Source organism: Colletotrichum higginsianum, chromosome 8 (assembly GCF_001672515.1).
Source record: "Colletotrichum higginsianum IMI 349063 chromosome 8, whole genome shotgun sequence".
In the NCBI taxonomy this organism is placed as follows: domain Eukaryota; kingdom Fungi; phylum Ascomycota; class Sordariomycetes; order Glomerellales; family Glomerellaceae; genus Colletotrichum; species Colletotrichum higginsianum.
In genome coordinates this window covers 2114354-2135105 of record NC_030960.1, presented here as the reverse complement: position 1 = coordinate 2135105, position 20752 = coordinate 2114354, and the positions used below count along the sequence as shown (strand labels likewise).

The window sequence follows — 20752 nt, the reverse complement described above, 5'->3', positions numbered from 1 at the left end:
TGCCTGTTGGAGCTATCGTTTCATGATACGCTCTCACGACTTATCATGACTTATCATCATAACGCTCTTAGCGGTCACCGAGAACGCCTGTCGTCTGAAACACTTTACCACTTACTTACTTGCCCTCGGCCTTCTTCTTGGCCTCCTCGGCCTTGAACTTTTCAAAGTCGGCCTGCCTATCCGCCGAGACCTTCATGAAGGGGATGTCGTCCTCCATGACCTGGCCAGCGACCCTCACAGGCTCGGCGGGCTGCAGGCAGAAGACGACGCGGGCCCAGCTGTCCGTGGCGTTCTTCCAGCCGTGCATGGTGCCGCGCTGGATCATGATCTCGCCCTCGCCGAGGGTGCGCACGGCGCCGTCGTCGAGGTGGCACTCGACCTCGCCCTTCAGCACGATGCCGTAGTCGCAGGACTCGGTGCGGTGCATCATGGGGCCGGTGCCGGGGCCGAAGTCGACGACGCGCAGGACGGAGCCCGAGGGCAGGTGCAGGGTCGGCATACGGGGGTGGTGCGGGGCGTAGGCGGCCAGGTCCTTTTCGTCGTCCATGGTGACGGGCGACTCCGAGGTAGTGAAGCAGGTGTGAAAGAACATGTTGGGCAGCGGGTCGGGCGTCACCTCAACGGGGAAGGCGTCCGAGTAGACAGCGCGGCCGTTGGCATCGTGGGTGGTGATGTGCCTTCGGACTGGGCCGAGGGGGAGATCTCCGGCGGGGGGAGCTCCGGAGGACGACATGACGTGCGTGCGTGCGTGTGTGTGTGTGTGTGTGTGTGTGTGTGCGGAAGACAAGATGCACCGTGGGCCAGTCTGTGTAAACAGGACAGACAACCACTCGACGGATCGGGGTTGAGTTGCGAAAGAGAGAAGAACTGGTGGGAAAAGCTTGATGATGGGTCTTGCACTTTGCCAAAGTCTCGCCGTCGGGGACTCGTCCGAAAGGTATCGTCCGTTCAGGATCAGAATCAGGACTCGGGGCCCAGGGCGCGCTGCTTCGCTTGGTATCGGGAGAAGCCCAGGAGGACGCGATTCGGAGGTGAGGGGTGGGATGACGAAAGGGGACGAAAAGGTTCCTTCCCCTCCCTTTTATCATGTACAAAGAGTCAAGACAAGCGCTGTCACCGGTCCGTGACCGTTGGCCTTGTTGGCTTCGGCGCACAGACTTGAGGGTGGGGGGCGCGTCTCTTGGATGGAAACTCTTTCAAGAGCTCAGTCAGGGAGGAGAGCAAGCCACCGCCGCGGTTACCTCTTGTTGTTTGCGTGTTGCGTGTTCCTCGTCCTCGCCCTTCGTCCCGAATCCGGAGAAGAGGCGCGAGGTGGCTGGGGAGATCAGACGGGAGGAGGAGAAAGTAAAGGAAAAAAGCCTACCTGTCAATGCCGACGCCACCTGTTCTGCATACCCGATTGTGCTTTACGTACGTACGTACGCTGAGGCGAGGCAGGATCCCCGAGACGTGCAGGAATCCCGCAAGCGCGCAGAGTGACCGGTCTCCAAAGGACGGCACTTGGCTGCATAGTGGCCTGTTATCCAGCACTTCCAAGCTGTATAGTGCGCACTACGAGGATGAGCTAGCCAGCGATGCGGGGGGGGGGGGTTCGTAGTGTAGTGCAAGCTCTCAGACGGCATTGAGGTGGATGATGATGGGTGTCTTAGGCTTGACCGCTTGGTGGAGAGGGGAAAGGCGACCGTTGTGCTGCGCTGGGCTCATGTGAATTGTTCCCACTTAGCCATCCGTCCATCTGTTGAGAATCATGATTGATTTAAGTTTGGATATATATTGCCTACTCTTGGCGTTGGGAGCGCAGGAGAACTTGGAAAAGTCCACGCCCGCTTTATCCAACCAATCTCGGCCTGTGAGTTTAAAGAGGATAAAAGTTTGTTAAACCTCATCTACCAATAGGGGAGCCCCCGCTTCGCAAAGTGACTTGGTAGCGAAGTAGGGACACCAATTCTCAGTGACATGTACCTAATGTGACGAACGGCACGTCGAACTCGGGACTGTGGGGACTGGGTCGCCAAAGCTATGATCATTTGCAAACACGCCCCCCCAGCACCATCTCCTCCGAAACTTGCGCCCGTCCGACGCCGGTCTGAACCGTGGGGAGTCATCCACTTTGTCACTCCCGGCTTCTGGAAGGATTCTGGCGGAACCGCCCGCCGGCCCGCCCCAAGCCGGGGACCTCGGAACCTCAAAGGGGAAGGGGGGCTCGTCAAGCACCTCCTCTCTTCGAGGGCCCGCATCGTCAGGTTCAACCCCAGCCTACAGCGAGGTCGGGGAGTCAGCCCGTGGGCTGCAATCAAGCTTAAAATTCGCCCGCGGACATGACCCACGGGGATGTCGCCTTGAGTGGCCAAAAGATCGCGGAATTGTCCGGAGTTACTCGGCGACTTCTGGAAGAAGAGGCTGGCGACGCGACCGACATGTTTTCTGACTGCCGAGGCGCACCTTTATAGCAACGGGGATATGTCGGCGTGGATATCCGTACAGCCAGCAACGTCGAAAAGCCTGGCGGGGAGTTGGACCGCCGGGGAGTGTTCGACCCCTATGTTTGCCGAGTCTTCCAGCTGACGCCCGATGGGTCTTTCGTTCTTGAACAGATCTGGGAGGAAAAGGCAGTAGCACATAATGTCACGTCCGACGTGCTGATTACCCGATCTGGCCTTGATGACGATGGCGCGAGATGCTGCGCAGATCATGGCTGCAATAATCAAGTAAAATAACCTCACGAGTTTGGATATAATCAAACCCTAGCGGGGAGGAGGCCGCCGGGGAAGACTTCAATAAGACCCGTCTGGTGGATCTTCGATAACGGCACATTATGGACGGGGAGCTGCCGCCGGATGAGATTGCCGACCACGATTCATCCTGGCTACCGTACTTCCGTTGCAAGTGTCTCTAGCCCGGAGCTTCTTTCAGATCAAACCTGTGTCGACGCACAAATTCGGCCCACCGAGTCAATAGCTCACAAATGTGCCGCATACCAAGGGAACAGACGGGGTTCAGTCGAAATCAAGTTGGGCCGTGTAGCATGCAGGATCGACGCTACCACGATCTGAACATCAGACGAGCATGGTTCGGTGGCAAATTCGACCAGCGCTGGACCGCGTGAAGTATGTGTAATGCCGGCCAGCATCCCAACCATCCTGCTTGCTCTTTAATAGAGTTGGCAACAAGCTTTGGTCGAGTTCGAGAGATGGCAAGCTCGGGTAGACAACCGCCGGGGCTGAGTCCCCGACCCGACGACGAGATATCGACTTGACATCTTCCCGCGAGACGCCTATAAAACCGGGAAGAAGCCGAACCTGTTGTGTTTTGAAGCTTGGCTTTCTGAAGACAATTCTCTTGCTCAAGACCATCAAGAACACTGGGGACTGGGTCTACCCCTCCTTCCACTGGATGGCGTAGGCCAAATCACGAGTATCTCGCTCTCATCCGCTTTCTGTGTTAACAACCTCCCTCGACCACCATTCTCCCCAGTCGACAACCCTCTTCCTCGTCCTGGCCTCTTCGGCCGCAAAAACCATGGCATGCGAACGAATGACCTCTTCGAGAGAGCAACCGATGAACTCGTTCTGAGACCTCTCTGCAGTCCAGCCGTGGTTCTTGACTCGGTCTACCGCCAGGATGAACTGGCGCGCGAGACCTTTATCGCCACCGCCATGGCCGGCGTCTTCAATGGTCGGGTGGTATGACCGTGTGTCACCTGTGTTGAAGTCCTCGATGGTGATAGTACGGGAATCGGCATGGATCTCGCCATCGACGCCGTATATATGGGTGTACCTCTCGCATATTTTCTTCGTGTGCGCGACCATGTGGAGTGTGGCTGATTTGGACTGCTTGGGTGTTTCGGAGGCTGCCGTTGTAGCATCATCCCAAGTGATGGTCACAGTCTGTTCGTCGCAGACGTTGTTGTCTGCGTCGAATACGCAGCGTCCGAACCAATTGCGCGAAGCCACCGCGACCTGGGGGGTGGTCTCATCGTAGTCTTCGGCAAGCTTGGCAGCCAGGGCTTTGTGTCTTTCGGATACGGTTGGGAAATCTTCAATCTCGGGAAGCACGATGCTGACGGGCCAATCAGTATTCCCAGAGCCGAGGCCTTTGAGATCCGGGCCAAGGTAGACGCTCTTGGCCGAGTACTTGCATCCCTCGTCGCCGAGCGGACAGGTCAAGCAATTGGTTGCGTTGCCTGCCGCGGCGGGCTTGCGTCCTTTTTTGAACAGCTGCAGGGACCCAGTTGATGATACGGTGGACGGAAGATGAGGACTACCTTGCCCAGCTTTGACAGGAGCGCTGAGCAGCCACAACAGCAGATCAATGTCATGGCAGCTCTTGGTCAAGAGACTGGGTGCCGTCGTCTTTTCATTTCGCCAGTTGCCGCGCACGTATGAGTGTGTGAAGTGCCACCAGCCCACTGGTTCGGTGTGCACGATGTTGATGATATCTCCAATGACACGGTCCTCGAGAAGAAGCTTGCGAAGTAGCATATTGTGTGGACTGTAACGGAGAACATGGCCGATGGAGAAGACGTTTTTGGGACCTTGGCCGGCAGGTGGCTTGAGGGCGTCGAACATGTCGAGACAGTCGACGAGGGTCGTGGCCAGGGGTTTCTCACACATAATGTGCAGACCCAGGGGCGCAAGGCCAACGACAACATCGCGGTGCATTTCGTCAAGAACACAGATGAAAGCAGCATCGACACCTGGCGGCACATCTTGGCCGGCAGCTTCTCTCTCGCGGCGGCGTGTCTCGTATGCGACAAACTCGGCCCAGTCGGCGAATTGCTGCCCTTCATGCGGAGCGTCGGATCCCCATATGTAGGTTCTGCCGAATGTCTGCCGCTTGTAGGCGAGGGGTTCAGCCACAGCGGCAACGACGCCGTTACTGGAGGTCTCGGTCGCGCGAGCGTAGGCCTGGCCGCGGGAGCCAGCACCGATGATCAGTATGCGAGGTGGCGAAGCGGACATGGAAGGTTTCTCGGGTGGCATTGGAGTCGAGTTCTGACCATGAGGGACCGCAACAGGCGAGTCCGGCTTCTTGACGGACGACATGATGAGGTCGTTGTCGAAGAAGTACCTGTGTCGATTGCAGAATGCAGGGGGGGGGGCTTCGGGAGGCAGGCACCTAAGCCTTCACTCCTCTGGGGCTGTACACCAGGTGTTTTCTTTATACTAGTCTTAGTGTTTGGAGATGCGAAGTCGCGAGTATGGCATCTGCATCAAGGTAGGTCGCAACGTCAAGACGATGATGAAAGGCATCATGGAGGAGTGAAGTAGGTCGGTCAGCAGCCAGACAACAACGGCCTGTTGATCAAGCAGGTGGGTCTCCCTTAACCAATGACAGATGGGTCATTTGTAGCATCAGCTGTATTATCTTATCGGCGGCCATAGCCGTCGGTACGTACCTTCCACATGAGAATCAATCTTCTTGACGGTAGGATACATGTGGTCTGACATAGAGCTGGAAGCTGCTGCTATGATCGCCAGGTGCATCGTGCGTTACCTCGCGAGCCACCGAACAACAGCTAGGCAGGTACGTAGGTATCCGTGGACCGCACAGGATCCGTATGTACGAATACGGATACTTGGTTGAGCTTTCGCTGGAAACCCCCACCTCCACTTCAGATATCTCCGCGCCCGTACGGCTTGGTTGAACGACTCAACCCAGAAGAGGGAACAGAACCTGCATGTTGCCAATGCCTTCGTCAAGTCATCACCGTCGAAAGTTGACTCATTTCGGCCACCGATCACAATGAACTTCCTCAATCCACTCAAACCCAAGGCGGCTGTTCCCGAGATGCAGCCTGCATCGGACGGACCCCTTGTGTGGATTGACTGTGAAGTACGTCTCCCTCCCATTTGGCAGCAGCACCTTCCTCGCCCTTCCGCCATCATAGAGTAGCTTTGCCTAACACATTCGCAGATGACGGGGCTGGACCCGGACAAGGAGGAAATCATTGAGATATTTTGCATCATCACGACCGGAAACCTGCAAGTGATCGACCCCGAGGGCTGGGGCTGCGTGGTGCACCAGACCGAGGAGCGAATGGCACAGATGGATGACTGGTGCACGCGGACGCACAGGGATAGCGGCCTGACGGCGGCGGTCATCCAGTCGACAACGACGGCGGAGCAGGCGGCAGAAGAGTTACTCGCCTACATCCGGAAGCACGTCCCGAAGCCCAAGACGGCGCTGTTGGCCGGCAACAGCGTGCACGCGGACCGGTCGTTCCTCAACAAGGCGCCGTACCGCAGGGTGGTCGACCATCTCCACCACCGCATTCTCGACGTCAGCTCGCTCAAGGAGGCGGCGAGACGTTGGTGCCCGTCGCAGGTTGTGGATGGCGCTCCCGCCAAGCAGGGCCTTCACCAGGCCAAAGAGGACATCCTCGAGAGCATCGACGAGGCCAGGTATTATCGGGAGGCCATCTTCGGATTGGCATGGAGACGGGAAGGTGACAGTGCCCAGGAGACGCCCATCAGCGAGCGCGACGAGGACGAGGCGTGGGCAGATAACCTGCTGTAGACCCTGACCGATGAAGCACCGAAGTCTATGGCCAATGTTTTCTTCTTTTCTCCCCCAAGCGCAAGTGGCATTGGAAGCGTAAGTGATCAGGGAGGACCTACCATAGGTATGTGCCTTGCCTGGGTAGGTAGGGAGGGAATGAGGTGCTCATCCTTCGAAGTATACAGTGTTCAAAGACATTTACAAACGGTCTGGAGCAGAGGCAAAAGAATATGTGGTTCTTACTGTGCGAATAACGAGCCAGCTCCCCCACACCTATAACGTTGATTCGTCGGACCTGCTCTTTCCCCCCTCTGCAGCACCCCCAATGACCTGAACTGACAATGAGGGGCTCTCGAAGCTGCCCCTCCTCCACTGTGAGGTGACCCCGCCCACGCCCTGCTTCAGAATGATATCACTGGCCCGGACACTGCGACGCAACCCCCACCATGGCTGGCGAGCTCTACGCTCTACTCGTTGTGAAGTGGCACCTTGGGCCTGGTATGTTCCACGGCGTACTTTTCTGCCCTGTTCGGTGCCCACAGACTACCAAATAGGCCTGCTACAGTGGTCCTGGTTCAGGGGTTTGCTCTCACCGCACCCAAGCTTTTTAGGCCCAGCGCGCCGCCCTCGCACACCCTGGCCAGCCAGTCCCCTGCTCTGTTGTGTGTTGTGTTGCCGCACTTACTCCTACGCCGCCAGTTCGGCTGAAGAACTGGGGGAACTCGGGAGACTGGGAGGGACACAATAATAGCCAAACAGCTCCCAACAGTCTCCTTTTCCCTCTTGCATCCCTCTCCTCCCACCCTTTGATACCATCACAACTTTGAACTGCACGGCATCATGGACGTCAAGACTGTTGAATTCAAACCTTTTCAGGACCAGAAGCCCGGAACGTACGTCAAACCGCTGCCTGCCTCCAAAGTCCCGCTGTCTCCTCCATCCATCCAGCCATCCATCCATCTGACGTTGTGGCACAATTCCTGTCAATCACCACCTCCCCCGACTTTTCGCTACCCCGCCATAGCTTCATTCGCCCTGCCTCTCCCTCTTCCTTTCACTGCCTCTCTCGGAATACAACGGAATTCCTCCTCGTTGCATCGCTGACAACTCTTGTAGTTCTGGTCTTCGCAAGAAGGTCACCGTCTTTCAGCAGCCTCACTACAGCGAGGCCTTTGTCACGAGCATTCTTCTCTCCATCCCCGAGGGCGTCGAGGGTAAACACGATCCCACCGCCCCGTGTCGTCATCGGCCACACCCAAAAATACTGACAGGCCGCCTCTCTAGGTTCTTTCCTCGTCATCGGCGGTGACGGTCGTTACTGGAACCCCGAGGTCGTCCAACTGATTGCTAAGATCGGTGCTGCCTACGGTGTCAAGAAGCTTCTCATCGGCCAGAATGGCATCCTGTCCACTCCCGCCGCCAGCCATGTCATCCGCAAGCGCCAGGCCACCGGTGGCATTCTCCTGACTGCCAGCCACAACCCTGGCGGTAAGCACCCTTTGTAACCCTGCCATGCCGTTCGCAGTCTGATGCAGATTCTCCCTGATAGGCCCCAAGAACGATTTCGGCATCAAGTACAACCTGGCCAACGGTGGCCCTGCCCCCGAGTCCGTAACCAACAAGATCTACGAGGCCTCCAAGACCCTCACCTCGTACAAGATTGCCGACATCCCCGATGTTGACATCGCCACCATTGGCACCAAGACCTACGGCTCCCTCGAGGTCGAGATCATCGACAGCACCACCGACTACGTCGACATGCTCAAGGACATCTTCGACTTCGACCTGATCAAGAAGTTCTTCCAGTCCCACCCCGACTTCAAGGTTCTCTTTGACGGTCTGCACGGCGTCACCGGCCCCTACGGAACTGCCATCTTCGAGAAGGAGCTTGGCCTCAAGGGCGCCACCCAGAACTGCGTGCCCAGCCCCGACTTCAACGGCGGCCACCCCGACCCTAATCTTACCTATGCCCACTCCCTCGTCGAGGTCGTCGACAAGAACAACATTCCCTTTGGTGCCGCTTCGGACGGTGACGGTGACCGTAACATGATTTACGGCGCCAATGCCTTCGTCTCCCCCGGCGACTCTCTCGCCATCATTGCTCACCACGCCAACCTCATCCCCTACTTCAAGAAGCAGGGCGTCTATGGCCTGGCCCGCTCCATGCCCACCTCCGGCGCCGTCGACCTGGTCGCCAAGAAGCAGGGCCTGAACTGCTACGAGGTGCCCACCGGCTGGAAGTTCTTCTGTGCCCTTTTCGACGCCGACAAGCTGTCTATCTGCGGTGAGGAGTCGTTCGGCACTGGCAGCAACCACATCCGCGAGAAGGACGGTCTCTGGGCTGTCATCGCCTGGTTGAACATCATCGCTGGCATCGGTGTGCAGAACCCCGACGTCACCCCGTCCATCAAGAAGATTCAGCAGGACTTCTGGACCGAGTACGGCCGTACCTTCTTCACCCGCTACGACTACGAGGACGTCGATAGCGAAGGCGCCAACAAGGTTGTTGGTGTTCTCAAGGACCTCGTCGCCGACCCTAACTTCATCGGCAGCAAGGTCGGAGGTAAGTCATCTACCAACTTTCTCTCATGCTGAACGTTTGGATCACCTGCTAACTTATTCAAGACCGCACCGTCACCGGCGCTGGTAACTTTTCCTACACTGACCTCGACGGCTCCGTCTCGTCCAACCAGGGTCTGTACGCCACCTTTTCCTCGGGCAGCCGCATCATCGTCCGTCTTTCCGGGACTGGCTCCTCGGGCGCCACTATCCGTCTGTACCTCGAGCAGTACAGCAGCGACCCTAAGACGTACGACCAGGATGCCCAGGACTTCCTTAAGCCCGAGATCCAGATGGCGACTGAGCTGCTCAAGTTCAAGGAGTTCATTGGCCGCGACGAGCCCGATGTCAAGACCTAAGTGCGTGGTGGCTGTGTGGAAAGAGAGAGAGAAGGGTGTTCAAAAAGGGTACGCTTCAGTATAGAGAAGCCCGGCACTAGGGTAGCCGTGGACGATGTTACGATGGTACACGATTGCATAAGTTGAATCAATTCACCTAATCACACAACAAAGCCCCTGTCATCGCTTGCTGCTTCTCGTGCTGCTGGCGGCAACGTTCAAGTCACCGAGAGCCGTAGTCCGCCGGCCGCATTGGAGCTACTCATCGAATCTTGAGATTTCTCGCTCTCAACTCTGAACCAAGAGCTTTCCCAACTTCTCTCATGAATGTCATCATTGCTTCGTAATTCGTAAAGGTGCAGGGGAGGGCGAAAGACCATACAAGTATTCAAACATGAAAAAAAGAATAAGAAGGAAGGAAAATAAGAAGAAAAGAAAAAGCACAAGCTGGCAAAATGCTTCAAACCGTCGCTGCAGTTCGAGTCCAATCTTGTCGGCATATCTTGCTACGATTCTCGATTGCTCTTCACGCAACACTTCCTCTTGTGGATAACGCCCTTAGAAATAGCCACCCAGGACGGGCTGTTGTCATGATGCTGTGGTGAGAAGAACGCAGGCGTGGAACCGCGAAGAAGATGCCCGTTGCTAGTGTGGGGGCGTTCATTACGAGGTCTTGACTCTTGAGGTAGGGGACGCGTGGAGTCGGTGAGTGGGTTGCGTGTGGGACTGAGGTGGGCTGATCCCGGCACATCCATATCTGGACCACAGCGTGGCGCTTCAGACGACCGGTATTGGGTGTGAAAATCGGCGAAATCGGGTCGGAGCCGGAGTCAAGGTAACGATATGCCTGAACCGAGATGGTAAGGGGTGGATTGGTATGCGCACTACTTGGCATCCTCGATGGCCTGGTGCGAACCGGTGGACGGCCCCGAAGCCGCGGACAAGAAGGCTTCGGGGAAGTGCGCCGCGCCGGACTCCGAAACAAAGTTGATCTCAAAGGCGCCGGCTTCACCTTTTCGCTGGTTTTGCTGCCGGTACTCCTGGCAGAAAACGTATAGATGGACGTCTTTGAGCCAGACACGTTTACGGCCTTTGCGTTGGAGCCATGTCGGGGAGGCGGATTGGTGGGTGACTACGAAGCTCGCGACATTAGTTGTGAGGGTTGCCGATAAGTACGACGAGAATGAGATAGCAGAAAGAAGAGAGGAGCGGAGGCGTACCGAAGGCTGTCCAGACGGGACATTGACGCAGTACACCGTCCCTGACCATAGCATGGAGGCGGAAGCTTTGTGTCGCGATGTCCTGATAGACCACGAGAGAGTGTTGGTAACCGTCGTCGATGATTTGCCTGTGGCCTTGAAAATCAGCGAGCGGCAGCCACCGGCAGGGTCCTATCGAGGAGGGGCTTCCTACGCTTGGAAGGTCTTCTTTTCACCAGATAGTCTAAACTCACTGGCGTTGATGTCGATGGTCATAGTATTTCGTGCTTTCAGAGAGACAAAGGTGCAGTGGAACAAGGTCAGCTCTGGGACGGGTCAGTGACACCGTAAATTGATTTCAAGCAATCTGGGTGCGGCATACCCTCCCATGTCTTGAAAGAAAGAGACGCCCAAATTTTTGACGCCCTCTCGGAAACACTCCAGCGTTTGAGCTGGAGGCAGCTGTCTTCGCGTCCGATGACGAGTTCGTGGGTTCCATGGAAGGAGAACCAAGGAACTCCCAGGTGGTATGTTCTGAGGAAGATATGCGATGTGTGGTTAACCAGGTTGAGGAGCGTCATCAGCGCGAGACGGTCTTCGTCAAACGGCCTAGAGTCATCATCGATATTAGCAGACGATACACATGAAGGGGATCTCATCGCCATGCCTTCTAAAGAGCATTTTGGTTTCTTTAGGGATGTTGAATTGACCCCAAGCCTGGAAAGGGCCATAGGCCCTCGATGTCTTGCTGTGCTTCAGGGCTGTACGAGATGGCAACGGCAGAGAAAATATCTGTTCGGCCCAGTGCACCGTCTAAGGAGTCTATGTTTAGCACATCATCTTCGTTTCGGTTCACAGAACGTACGGGATCTTGGATAATCGGCAACAAAAAAGTCTCTAGTCGGAGAACAGGTCCAGCCTGGGCGGGTGAGGCTGGGTGGTGTGTAAGTAGCAAAACCACACACAGAAGCTTTGGGATACGTACGCAGTCCTCTTGCTTCTCGCAGCTCGATGATCTTCGTTCGTAACACTTCCAAACCGTTGAGATCAAAATGAGGCGACCTGTGTGCTTGCTAGTACGTTGTCGTCTTTGAAGATGAAGAGACATCTGGCCTACATAATCAAGAGCTGTCTCAAGCAGTCCAAGAAGTGATTGTAAAGCGTGAACCGCTGTGGTAGCGGAAGGCCCCCAGCCTCCTGGGACATTTTGTGATACATCTTCCGCCATCGTATGCTTTTGCTCAAGGCTCGGTCATTGTAGAAGCTGCTGATGTCGCGAAGCGTCTTACAAAGGCATGGGAGAACAATCTGAAGGTAGCTGAGCAAGATGGGCACTCGGTTGACGTAAATTTGCGATAAGTCGAATAGGCCCCTGAGTAACCTAGCGCACTTCCGCATCTCTCCAACCATAACATTGATGGGACCTCCATAGGACTCGGGTAGGGTCATTCGAAGCCCTTCCAGGCTTACCGACACAATGTCGGCGCGATCAGCCTCCAAACAACAGCCCTGGAGCAGGCGGTAGTCGATCTTTTGTAGACTCTGTTCCATTCTGATGGACGTGCTGACTCATGAGGCCGAAACGGCGATGTTAACCTCACGGTTCCATTGTCTCAGAAGCAGAATGAGCCAACGAAGGGGTATTGTTGTGCCGCTTTGTCGCCTCGTGAGGGGCTGGGCCGTAAGTTTACGATGTGTCCTCGTGGTCAACGTAGGATTCTGACAGTGCTCTTGATGACGGTTCAAAAAAGCTGTTGGAGGCTTAAAATATTGTCGAAACATCCGGCTGTAACCAGTGGAAGTAGAATTGCCGGTCAGAAAATGAAGAGGGAGGGAGGGAGAGAAGGAAGACAGGCCACCAGTACTCGGCACGGTCTCCTATGCAGTAATGATGCAGCGGCTCCGAGAGTGGCTGCTCGACAGGCGGCGGGAAGCAGCTGCAACCACGATTCAGAGCTGCAGGTTTCGATTTGATGGTCGGTGAGAGAACGAACGCACGCCACCACCCTGTCAAATCTCAGATGCATTTCTCTATGCTGGCGGTACGGACCCAGCGACTGATTGCTCACATCTGACGTGTACGGCGCTTCCTGGACTTCGGATAGTGAGTGGTTGGCGATATATGTCAAATGGGAAAAACACCTGCAGCTTCCTCACACGCTGTCCGGTACCCTCTCCTTGCCGCTTTGGAGCCAGACAGGGATGAAATTGTTGCCCCGAGACGAAGTCGAATTTGGGTTTCGTGGGAGCCGTGACCACTCGCTCGCCAAAAGCTGGGAGGTGAAGGTTTCCTCATCGGCGAGTCAAGTAATCGGCGCATGTGCCGTTAAGCCCAGGCCGGATAGCGTAAAGTGAGCGGGCTTGGTGGCCGGTATTAAGCGCTCGCAAGAGGGCTGGGAAGGCATGTAGAAGAGGAGCAAGCGCATGTATGTCAGACTACTGGCAAAGCAACATGTGTGGGCTTAACCCATATCGATCCAGCAGCCGACTAGCCAGAGCTTGCCACGACTGCTGGGAATGACCCCATGAGCCTGTACGGCTCCCCCCTCTGCATGCATTAGGAATATCCAAATTGTAACGGTGGACGAATGAGGCCGGGCCGGAGTTGGCGGGGATGACGCTTGGGTAGTTAGCACTTGCATAAACATTGCAGGTGAACACCTGCTTTTAGCAAAGACCCAAGGAACCCAAAAGAACATTGGCGGTAGGTCACGGAATACGGCGGCTGGCCAGTCCAGTCCAGTGAGAAGAGATGGAACCCCTTCCCCCTCTCCCCCAAACAGAGGAAGAGAACGACGTTTGACAAAGTAAGGGATAACTTCTGATCTCATTTTGGGGGGCACTTCAGCGCGTTGACAGGCTGGGGGGGTTGAGGAGGACGAAAGAGATGGGCTTGGGGCATCGTGTATGAAGCAAGTGTCGATTGCAGCCGATTGAGGTGCAGTCCTTGGCGGGGCGGAGCGAGGAGTGAGAAGATTGTGTGCCGGGATTCTAACAATAACAGTCGCGTGGTATTGTGCGACGTGGGTGGTTTGACGAGATGCAATGTTTCAAACTCGTGAACGATGAAGATTGTAGAATACTAACCCTTCTCGACTTGGCGGCGCGGGCAAGATGGCGCTGACCGCCCTTAGCCTAGGATACCGCTTCGCTTCGTGGGCAAAGGGTTGTAAAGTGCAGAGCTATCCGGCAAGATGAGGCAATCCAAGTCGAGACAAGAAGGCAATCATCTTCACCGGAATGCTTGGAATTGGGATTGGATGCGTCGTGAGACGAACCAACGAATAGTCCGTCAAAGACCCACTAGGCTCGAAAGCGATCGGTCATCTGTCATCGACGTTCGGCGGGCCGGCCGATCGATCTGGGAGCGGCCCTTGGAATTATCTATAGCTGTTGGCGACACTAACTGCGGATGCATTGTGTGACAGCTGAGAGATATGCTGCGAGCCGCATTCTCAGGAGTGGTCGGTCGGAAGGAAAGCTCGGAGTGCGAGGTGATGGTGATGGTAACGATGTATGGAAGGAGACAGAAGAAGGGCAACTCCTAAAGACCCCGGCCTGGGGGAGGCAAGCACCGTTGAAGAACTTAAAGGCTGGCAAAGGCCCAGTCAATGGGGCATGGAGCGAGACGAGAGATGCAGCCTGGGGAAAGAACTAAGGGAAGGCAGCCTCACTTGGCCCGTTCCTGCCTTGCAAACATCATGTCACTCGAAAGCATGGATTGGGCCGAGAGCCACAGCCATCAAATGCGCCGAGCAAGTGCTCTCCCCCGCCAAGCGGGCCGGGAAGCTGCCCCAAATCATAAAGGTAAGGTCAGCCATAGACCTCTCCACGGAGGTGGCTCACTGTGGCTCACCGTGACTCACCGGGATCTCGCTTGGAAGAGGATCGACATGGCCGTAGCGTCTGCACCGCGATCATTCCCTTAATCATTCCGAATCAAGTGCGCGCTGTGTCTAAGCCAATCCTCAACTGAGGAGCGGGTTGCAACTGTTTGGAACCATACATGGTTCAAGAAGCGTCTTTTAAAGGCTCTGGATCCCATGAGAGGACCCCTATGACGAGAACAGAGACATAGAGCGCGATGCGACAGACTCACGCCGTCACGTCACATTCTTAGATAGCTTCACAAATTCGGTTACGTACACGCATCCAGGTAGAGCGGCAGTAAATGTTCATGCAAATGTCAACGTGAGCCGTCAAATGTCATTTAGTCCTCCCAATCGTGGACTGTTTCGTTCCGCGACTGGCGGCCTGACCAGCTCGCCTACGGATGCGGGGGGCGGCTTAGAAGCATTGCCTGCCTTGTATCGCCCATCCTGCCGATCCTGAATAACGAGAAAAGCAAACCATTTCAATCCCATCATACACCGCCGAGCCCAAAGTTACAAGGAAAGTCCGAAAGATGTGCGGGAAAGTAACTCAACGCCACCCATTCGGACCGAGAAGCAACAGAAATACATCAATCAAGAGGACTCATCCTCCTCTTGTTCGGCCTTCAGATGGACTAATTAGCTTCAGCACAACACAAACAATGGCACGGATTGGGGGCAGAGGGGTCTTACGTTGTAGGCTTGCTTCTCGTCCTCGTAACGCTTCTTGTCGGTGGCAGCCTTGGCCTCGTAGGGCTGACGCTGCTTCTCGTTGAGGGCCTTCCAGCGCTCACCGAGGATCTTGCCGACCTGGCCGAAGGAAATGCCGGGGTTCTCCTCGCGGACGTTCTCACGCTGCTCGTTGGCGAAGAACATGTAAGCGGACAGGCCACGCTTAGGAGCGTTGGGGTCTGGACCATAGTCAGTAAGCTGTACTTGAAAAAGTTATGCCTCTAAACGCGCGACACAGCGCAGAGAACCATGACAGTTGACTTACCCTTCTTGGCGCGCTTCTTGTCGACCTTGCCGGCCGCGCCTCGCTTGGTAGCAGCTTTGGGCATTTTGGGTATCTACGAGGCGAAGAGTCAGTATTCGGCAAAGCAATGCATTCAAAAGGGTTCTGCGTTTGTTGAGGTTTGCGCCGACGGGAGGAGAGCGCAGCATCTTTGCGCAAGGGGCGGGGCAATGATGCAGAGCCCGTCGGGTGGTGTTGAGGCGCAAACGCAATTGAACACCGCAACGCGAAGTAATTGACATTTGAAGCTCGGATTCGTCCAAGTGAAATCGTGATGCATACCTGAAGGTAGTTTTTGAGAGTTGGAAACGGTGTTGTGGTTGAGGTGTTCTGGACGCGTCAAGCTCTGGTTAGCTGGTAAGCTCTTTGGGAGGTGCACTCGATGGAGATGGCGAGGAGCTCGATAAGACGAAGAGCTCAAGAGGTGCACGCCAAGTTGGAAGGCCTTCGTCTGCCAACGCCCACGATACCGACTTCACGGAGAAAAAAACGGCTTGTGTGTTGCGAATCGAGACGACGGTCCCAAAATGACACGGGCAAGGAAAATAAAAAATGAAGGTGTTGCGCGGGTGTTTGCGGTGTTGATGGGGTAAGGCGAGATGGGCGGACGGTACTCACAGGTTTGAGTGCGCGTAGGCTGCAATGTGTGGTATTGCGAGAGTGCAGATTGTATGAGAGGAGGATTTGGGTGGGAGATTTGTATGGGAGAAGAAGAGGGAGGGAAATTGTATGGGGGGAGGGCCAAGCAGCCTTTTTACTATGGGGGAGTGATTGTGCGGGAGCAACGCGCCTGGGTGCACTTGTTTTTGCTGGGAAGTCTGGGACGACTGGCAAGGAGACTGGGGGGGCGTCTAGGTGGGAGGGGGGTCAGTCATCTTGGCCCTTCCTCCTCTTTTTCGCCTTGGATCACCTGCTCTCTGGCCGACCTTGTCACTTGTCTGGGTGTCTGGGTGTCTGGGTGTCGGGCTGGCTGGCTGCTGCTGCGCGCTGCTGCTCCAGCTGGCTGCTGAATGGCTGTGGGTGTCTGGGTAGGTATCCGTACCAAAAAAAAAAAAAAAAAAAGGTCTGCGCACTGGCACTGGTACAGGCACCGGCAACACTGGGCACACGCACGCGTTAGAAAAAAAAGAGGAGAGGCGAGGAGAGGCAAGAGAGGGGAAGGTGCAACAGGAAGGGGGAAGGGTGGGCGCGCATTGCCTCCCTGACAGTCGAGGACTGGTCCCCTTCCCTCTCACAGTACCTACTCCAGCGTCCCCCGTCCCTTCCCAAAGTCCACCTCCGCCCTCAGGGTAAAGGTACCTTACCACAGATTCGCTAGGAAAAGTAGGTAGGTACCTTCCTTGCCTTTTGCTTCCTTTCCTCACCTTACCCCCCCTGCCCCCTTTCTTGTCGTCTGTTCTTTTTTCACACAAGGGGAAGGGGCAGTACCACTACGACAAAAATGATACTTGCCGACATAGGTAGTGTGGTGTGCCCGCACGCAACTGATCCAATACACACCCACCTCTCACTTACACTCCCCTTCTAGCGATGCGATGGTCGAAATGTACGCGCAAAGACGCGACGCGAAAGCAACCTGCAGCAGCTGCTGCCGCGGTCAAGGGGACAAGACAGAGGCAGGAGCGACACCAACAACAGTCGTACGTCGGAGTGAGTAGGCAGTATGATTGTCCGGCTCTCCTGTCTTCCTACGCCGTTCGTTCACGTCCGTCTACTTTCCACTTGCTACCTTACCTTCCATCCAGTCCTTGCCCCCCTGCTTCTCCCCTTCTCGGTTTGCCGCTGCTATTATTGTGCGGTACTGTACAGGTACAAAACACGCGCAAAACTCCGCACCGATGTACTGTACATTCCCTTTGTACTTCGGTTTGACGTCGAGAACTCGCACTGTGTACTTTGTCGCGTCTTGAAGCGAGTGCGGTGGTTTGGTCTTGGGCATCTTGCGTCTTCCTCCAACCCCACCCTTTGTTCCCTCCGTCTCTCTGTCTCTTGTCACTGTCATCGCCCTACGGGTCAATCGCAGTCGTTGACGGCTGGATGCCCATGATTCGGTACTGACTGATTGATGCTTTCGCCATTCCCACCTTTGACGACAGCGCATCGACGGCTATCCACTTATACCGACCGAGAACGTCTACGTTGTTGATTCATCTATTTTCCACAACACCATCACTTCCGACCTTATCCTGGGCAGTAGTCTATCGCACCAAGTCTCCCCTGACACCCTACATTACTCACACCCTCCTCTCAAGCTCTCCCACCGCCCTTGTTGCGATGGCATCAAGCATTGGCAGCATGGGGATGGAGTGCGGATACATCCAAGTCGACACACTTACTGCGACCGACTGGACTTGACCTGAACCCGGCAATTCCTTCATTATGCCCACCGGCGCTAAAGGGTCCCCTACCGTCTGTAGCCTGGTTGCCAACAAGGCCTAATTCCCTCCAGCCGACGTATCTCGAAGTGAGCCGGCGTCGTCGCATGGGTGAGGGGAGACGAAGCTCGAGCTTCCTGCCAACTTCGCCTCGACCCTTTCACGTGTGTAATGCACTACACGGATACCGTCCCCTCGGTACCTATCCCATTGCCTAGGCCAGCCGTCTAGTCTCACAGTGGCAAATACGATGGCTGAGCACTGTGATCAGAGTTGCCCAACACAACAGCGCGTTTTCCGTGATTCCCAATTTGAATTATCGGAACGGCGTGGCAGACAATGTCATCCGGACCGGCGGACGCACCAAGACGCTCCCTCATCAGGACGCAGATGGGCTTTGCTCGGGCTGTATTCGTAGATGTTGCTGACTGACTACACAACAAACCGACAATCTCCCCCTTCCTAGCCTGTACGGATATGCCCAGCCTCATTCTCTTTCCGATATGTCCACGAGATGGACAAGGCTCAGCCGGCTAGGTTGGGAGATCAACAGGGCATTGGTGGCAGGCAGCGGAGGAGTCGGCGAAATCAATCACTCAGACGTAGGCAGACGTAGGCACACTGTGCGTGCGGGTGTCCACGCTTCCTGGACGATGCTGCGCAATTTCGCCCACACTAAAACGCTACTCGACACACTTCGCGGCATTCCCCCCTCTTCAAAAGTGGCTTGTCCCATCATCATTACACCCAAAGGGATCGCCTCCAAAACACGAAGCCCAAAGCCCGTACGTACCATTGGTACTGAGTACAGAGTTCTACTCGACAAACGCACCACCATGTTTGGCTCGCCCTGGGTTGCCAGTCCACGCGGTTAGACCGGATACACACAGCTAAGCCAATGGTGGCCTTTCTGTGCGGCCCAGAGTGCAACATCATTATTAGCCTTCCGGCGCGAAGCCCACCCACCAGCTCCGACACAGCTTGGACAGCTCCTCGAAAACTTACGGCAGCAACTAGCAGCAATCCAGCAGCAACTCGTGCAACCCCAGCCGGCCCGCAGCCGCGGACTGAGTCCAGCTGTCGAGCTTACAAGTCTGGACTTATCGAGCCCAATCCGGTATACGGCTCCCATTCCGCAGGGAAATAGAGACATTTGCTATCCGGTGACACCCAAGGACGTCAAGGGAGCGGCAAGCTGCCGAATTGACAGCACTCCGTTGCTCAGGGAGATGCGACATTGGACCGACGACCGGAAGTAATGTGACTGTTGATTGATGGGGGATGGCACTCGAGCCGGCCACTCGCCGAAACGGATTCTGGGTACTTGATTCATGCATACGCCCCATGTACCGTCATACGAGATTGGCATGTATCGCTACTTAACCCAAGGTACCGCCAACTCGGTCCACCAAATCCGAAATCAGCTTGGGCGGATGCTCCCAATCACTCCCACGCGCAGCTCACGGTACACTCTGGACTCCCCAGCCTTCCTTTGGATGTTGATTTCCTTGCCTTCTTACCTCTTCTCATTCTCGTCGGAGGGAAAGCATGCAACACGTGCGGGAACCCTTCAAGCTACTCGTTGACAATAGATGACACAAGCTGAAATGCTGATGCATGGCCTCTCGGTGACCTTTCGGTGATGGAACATCAGCTGAAGCGTTGACGAACCAACACCGGCCGGTTGAAGACTGGAGATACCACGGCAATGCGACAACTCACGCTTCGCTTCTCTCACCACCGTCCTGAGCAAAAGCTTCTCTACTACTCTCTCTGATAAACTCGGAAGGTTGAGGGCCGGCTTGCCGTTCAAAATCGTCGAGTCGTCGGCCCCAGTACGATATCCATCGTCCAGTAACCGTATTTGCGGCAGCAGGGCAGTGCAATGACATGTTGGCGTCGAGCAAGTGTGGGAATACTTGGTCATGCGCACAGAATGTGCGGGCGCGTCGTGTACCTCGAAACAACATGCTAGGAGATGCCTGCAAGACAGTCGGACACAGCTCCTCCCCGCACAAATGCACTCAGGCACACATTGCGCACCGCCCGATGCAGGCCTCGTCTGCAAGTTCACAAACCGGCACGACGTTTAGCCATGGGCCAGGCGGCGACCAGATCAGCCGGACCCAGCTTGTGCCAGCAGTAGTAATAAGGAGCAAGTAGTAGCAGCAGCATCAGGGCGTTTCCGCACCATTCCAGACAGGTCGACGGGCCCAGCCATTTTGCTTTTGCTCGCTTGTTCCCTGTTTGGCCGGGCTGGCGCTGGGAAGGAAGTGGTAATGGGCTGGCGAACAAAGTGCGTAAAGTACCCACGACCTGTAGCGGATACACGGAGCCAGGCAGTTTTGCTGGTCAAGTCGCCCTTGCCTTGCTGATACTGTGCTGTACCTGATGCTCCCCGGCCATTTTTGGCCCTCCTCCCTGACCACAGACTCTCTCACTCATACACACACACACACCCCTCCCCTCCCAAGCCAAACATTCAAGTCCCTCACACCTGGCGAGCTGCACGCGCATGTACATGGAGAGTGTAGCCCAGCGCCAGCCGGCTGCTCCACTCCCTCCTGGCTGATCCCGCGCAGCAGACGCGGAGCAGAACTGTCAGGGAGCTCTGCACTCCCCCCAAATTTCAGTCCCATTTCCCTCCCCCTCTCGTCTTCTTCGGCAGAAGCAAGACGCAGGACGCACCCTGATTATCTAATCTGGAAGCGAGTGTTTCCTTCGTTGGTGGACGAATGGCTTGGACGCACGCGCGTTGTCTTTCCACTGTGACGCGTGAGTGAGATACATGGCTCACAAGATTGGAACTCGCAGAATTGCTAACAGACAGGAGGTGTAGGGATGCTGTTTTTGCGTTTCCCCCCGGGGATTGAAACACGCTTCAATCAGACAC

At 55.7% G+C, this 20752-nt stretch overlaps 7 protein-coding genes across 7 annotated transcripts; 3 read left to right on the top strand and 4 right to left on the bottom strand.

Annotated features, from left to right (window-relative positions):
• Positions 1–115: 115 nt before the first annotated feature.
• Positions 116–733, bottom strand: CH63R_11620 (cupin domain-containing protein; the record flags this gene model as incomplete). The annotated part of the gene is made up of 1 exon (XM_018306594.1): positions 116–733. The coding sequence occupies one exon, from the start codon at positions 731–733 to the stop codon at positions 116–118; it is 618 nt and encodes a 205-aa protein (XP_018153435.1).
• Positions 734–3425: 2692 nt separating this feature from the next.
• CH63R_11619 (Oxidoreductase) lies at positions 3426–5045 on the bottom strand (the record flags this gene model as incomplete). The annotated part of the gene is made up of 1 exon (XM_018306593.1): positions 3426–5045. One exon carries the CDS (start codon positions 5043–5045, stop codon positions 3426–3428), a length of 1620 nt encoding a protein of 539 aa, XP_018153434.1.
• Positions 5046–5745: 700 nt separating this feature from the next.
• On the top strand, positions 5746–6519 carry CH63R_11618 (Exonuclease; the record flags this gene model as incomplete). Its single annotated transcript, XM_018306592.1, has 2 exons — positions 5746–5835; positions 5917–6519. 2 exons carry the CDS (start codon positions 5746–5748, stop codon positions 6517–6519), a joined length of 693 nt encoding a protein of 230 aa, XP_018153433.1.
• An 822-nt stretch (positions 6520–7341) lies between these two features.
• Positions 7342–9419, top strand: CH63R_11617 (Phosphoglucomutase/phosphomannomutase; the record flags this gene model as incomplete). Its single annotated transcript, XM_018306591.1, has 5 exons — positions 7342–7394; positions 7618–7715; positions 7786–7989; positions 8051–9064; positions 9127–9419. The coding sequence occupies 5 exons, from the start codon at positions 7342–7344 to the stop codon at positions 9417–9419; spliced, it is 1662 nt and encodes a 553-aa protein (XP_018153432.1).
• Positions 9420–10282: 863 nt separating this feature from the next.
• Positions 10283–10873, bottom strand: CH63R_11616 (uncharacterized protein; the record flags this gene model as incomplete). Its single annotated transcript, XM_018306590.1, has 3 exons — positions 10283–10530; positions 10619–10746; positions 10812–10873. 3 exons carry the CDS (start codon positions 10871–10873, stop codon positions 10283–10285), a joined length of 438 nt encoding a protein of 145 aa, XP_018153431.1.
• A 4222-nt stretch (positions 10874–15095) lies between these two features.
• Positions 15096–15530, bottom strand: CH63R_11615 (Non-histone chromosomal protein 6; the record flags this gene model as incomplete). Its single annotated transcript, XM_018306589.1, has 3 exons — positions 15096–15104; positions 15163–15380; positions 15467–15530. The coding sequence occupies 3 exons, from the start codon at positions 15528–15530 to the stop codon at positions 15096–15098; spliced, it is 291 nt and encodes a 96-aa protein (XP_018153430.1).
• Positions 15531–18512: 2982 nt separating this feature from the next.
• On the top strand, positions 18513–19118 carry CH63R_11614 (uncharacterized protein; the record flags this gene model as incomplete). The annotated part of the gene is made up of 2 exons (XM_018306588.1): positions 18513–18729; positions 18802–19118. 2 exons carry the CDS (start codon positions 18513–18515, stop codon positions 19116–19118), a joined length of 534 nt encoding a protein of 177 aa, XP_018153429.1.
• Positions 19119–20752: the final 1634 nt, after the last annotated feature.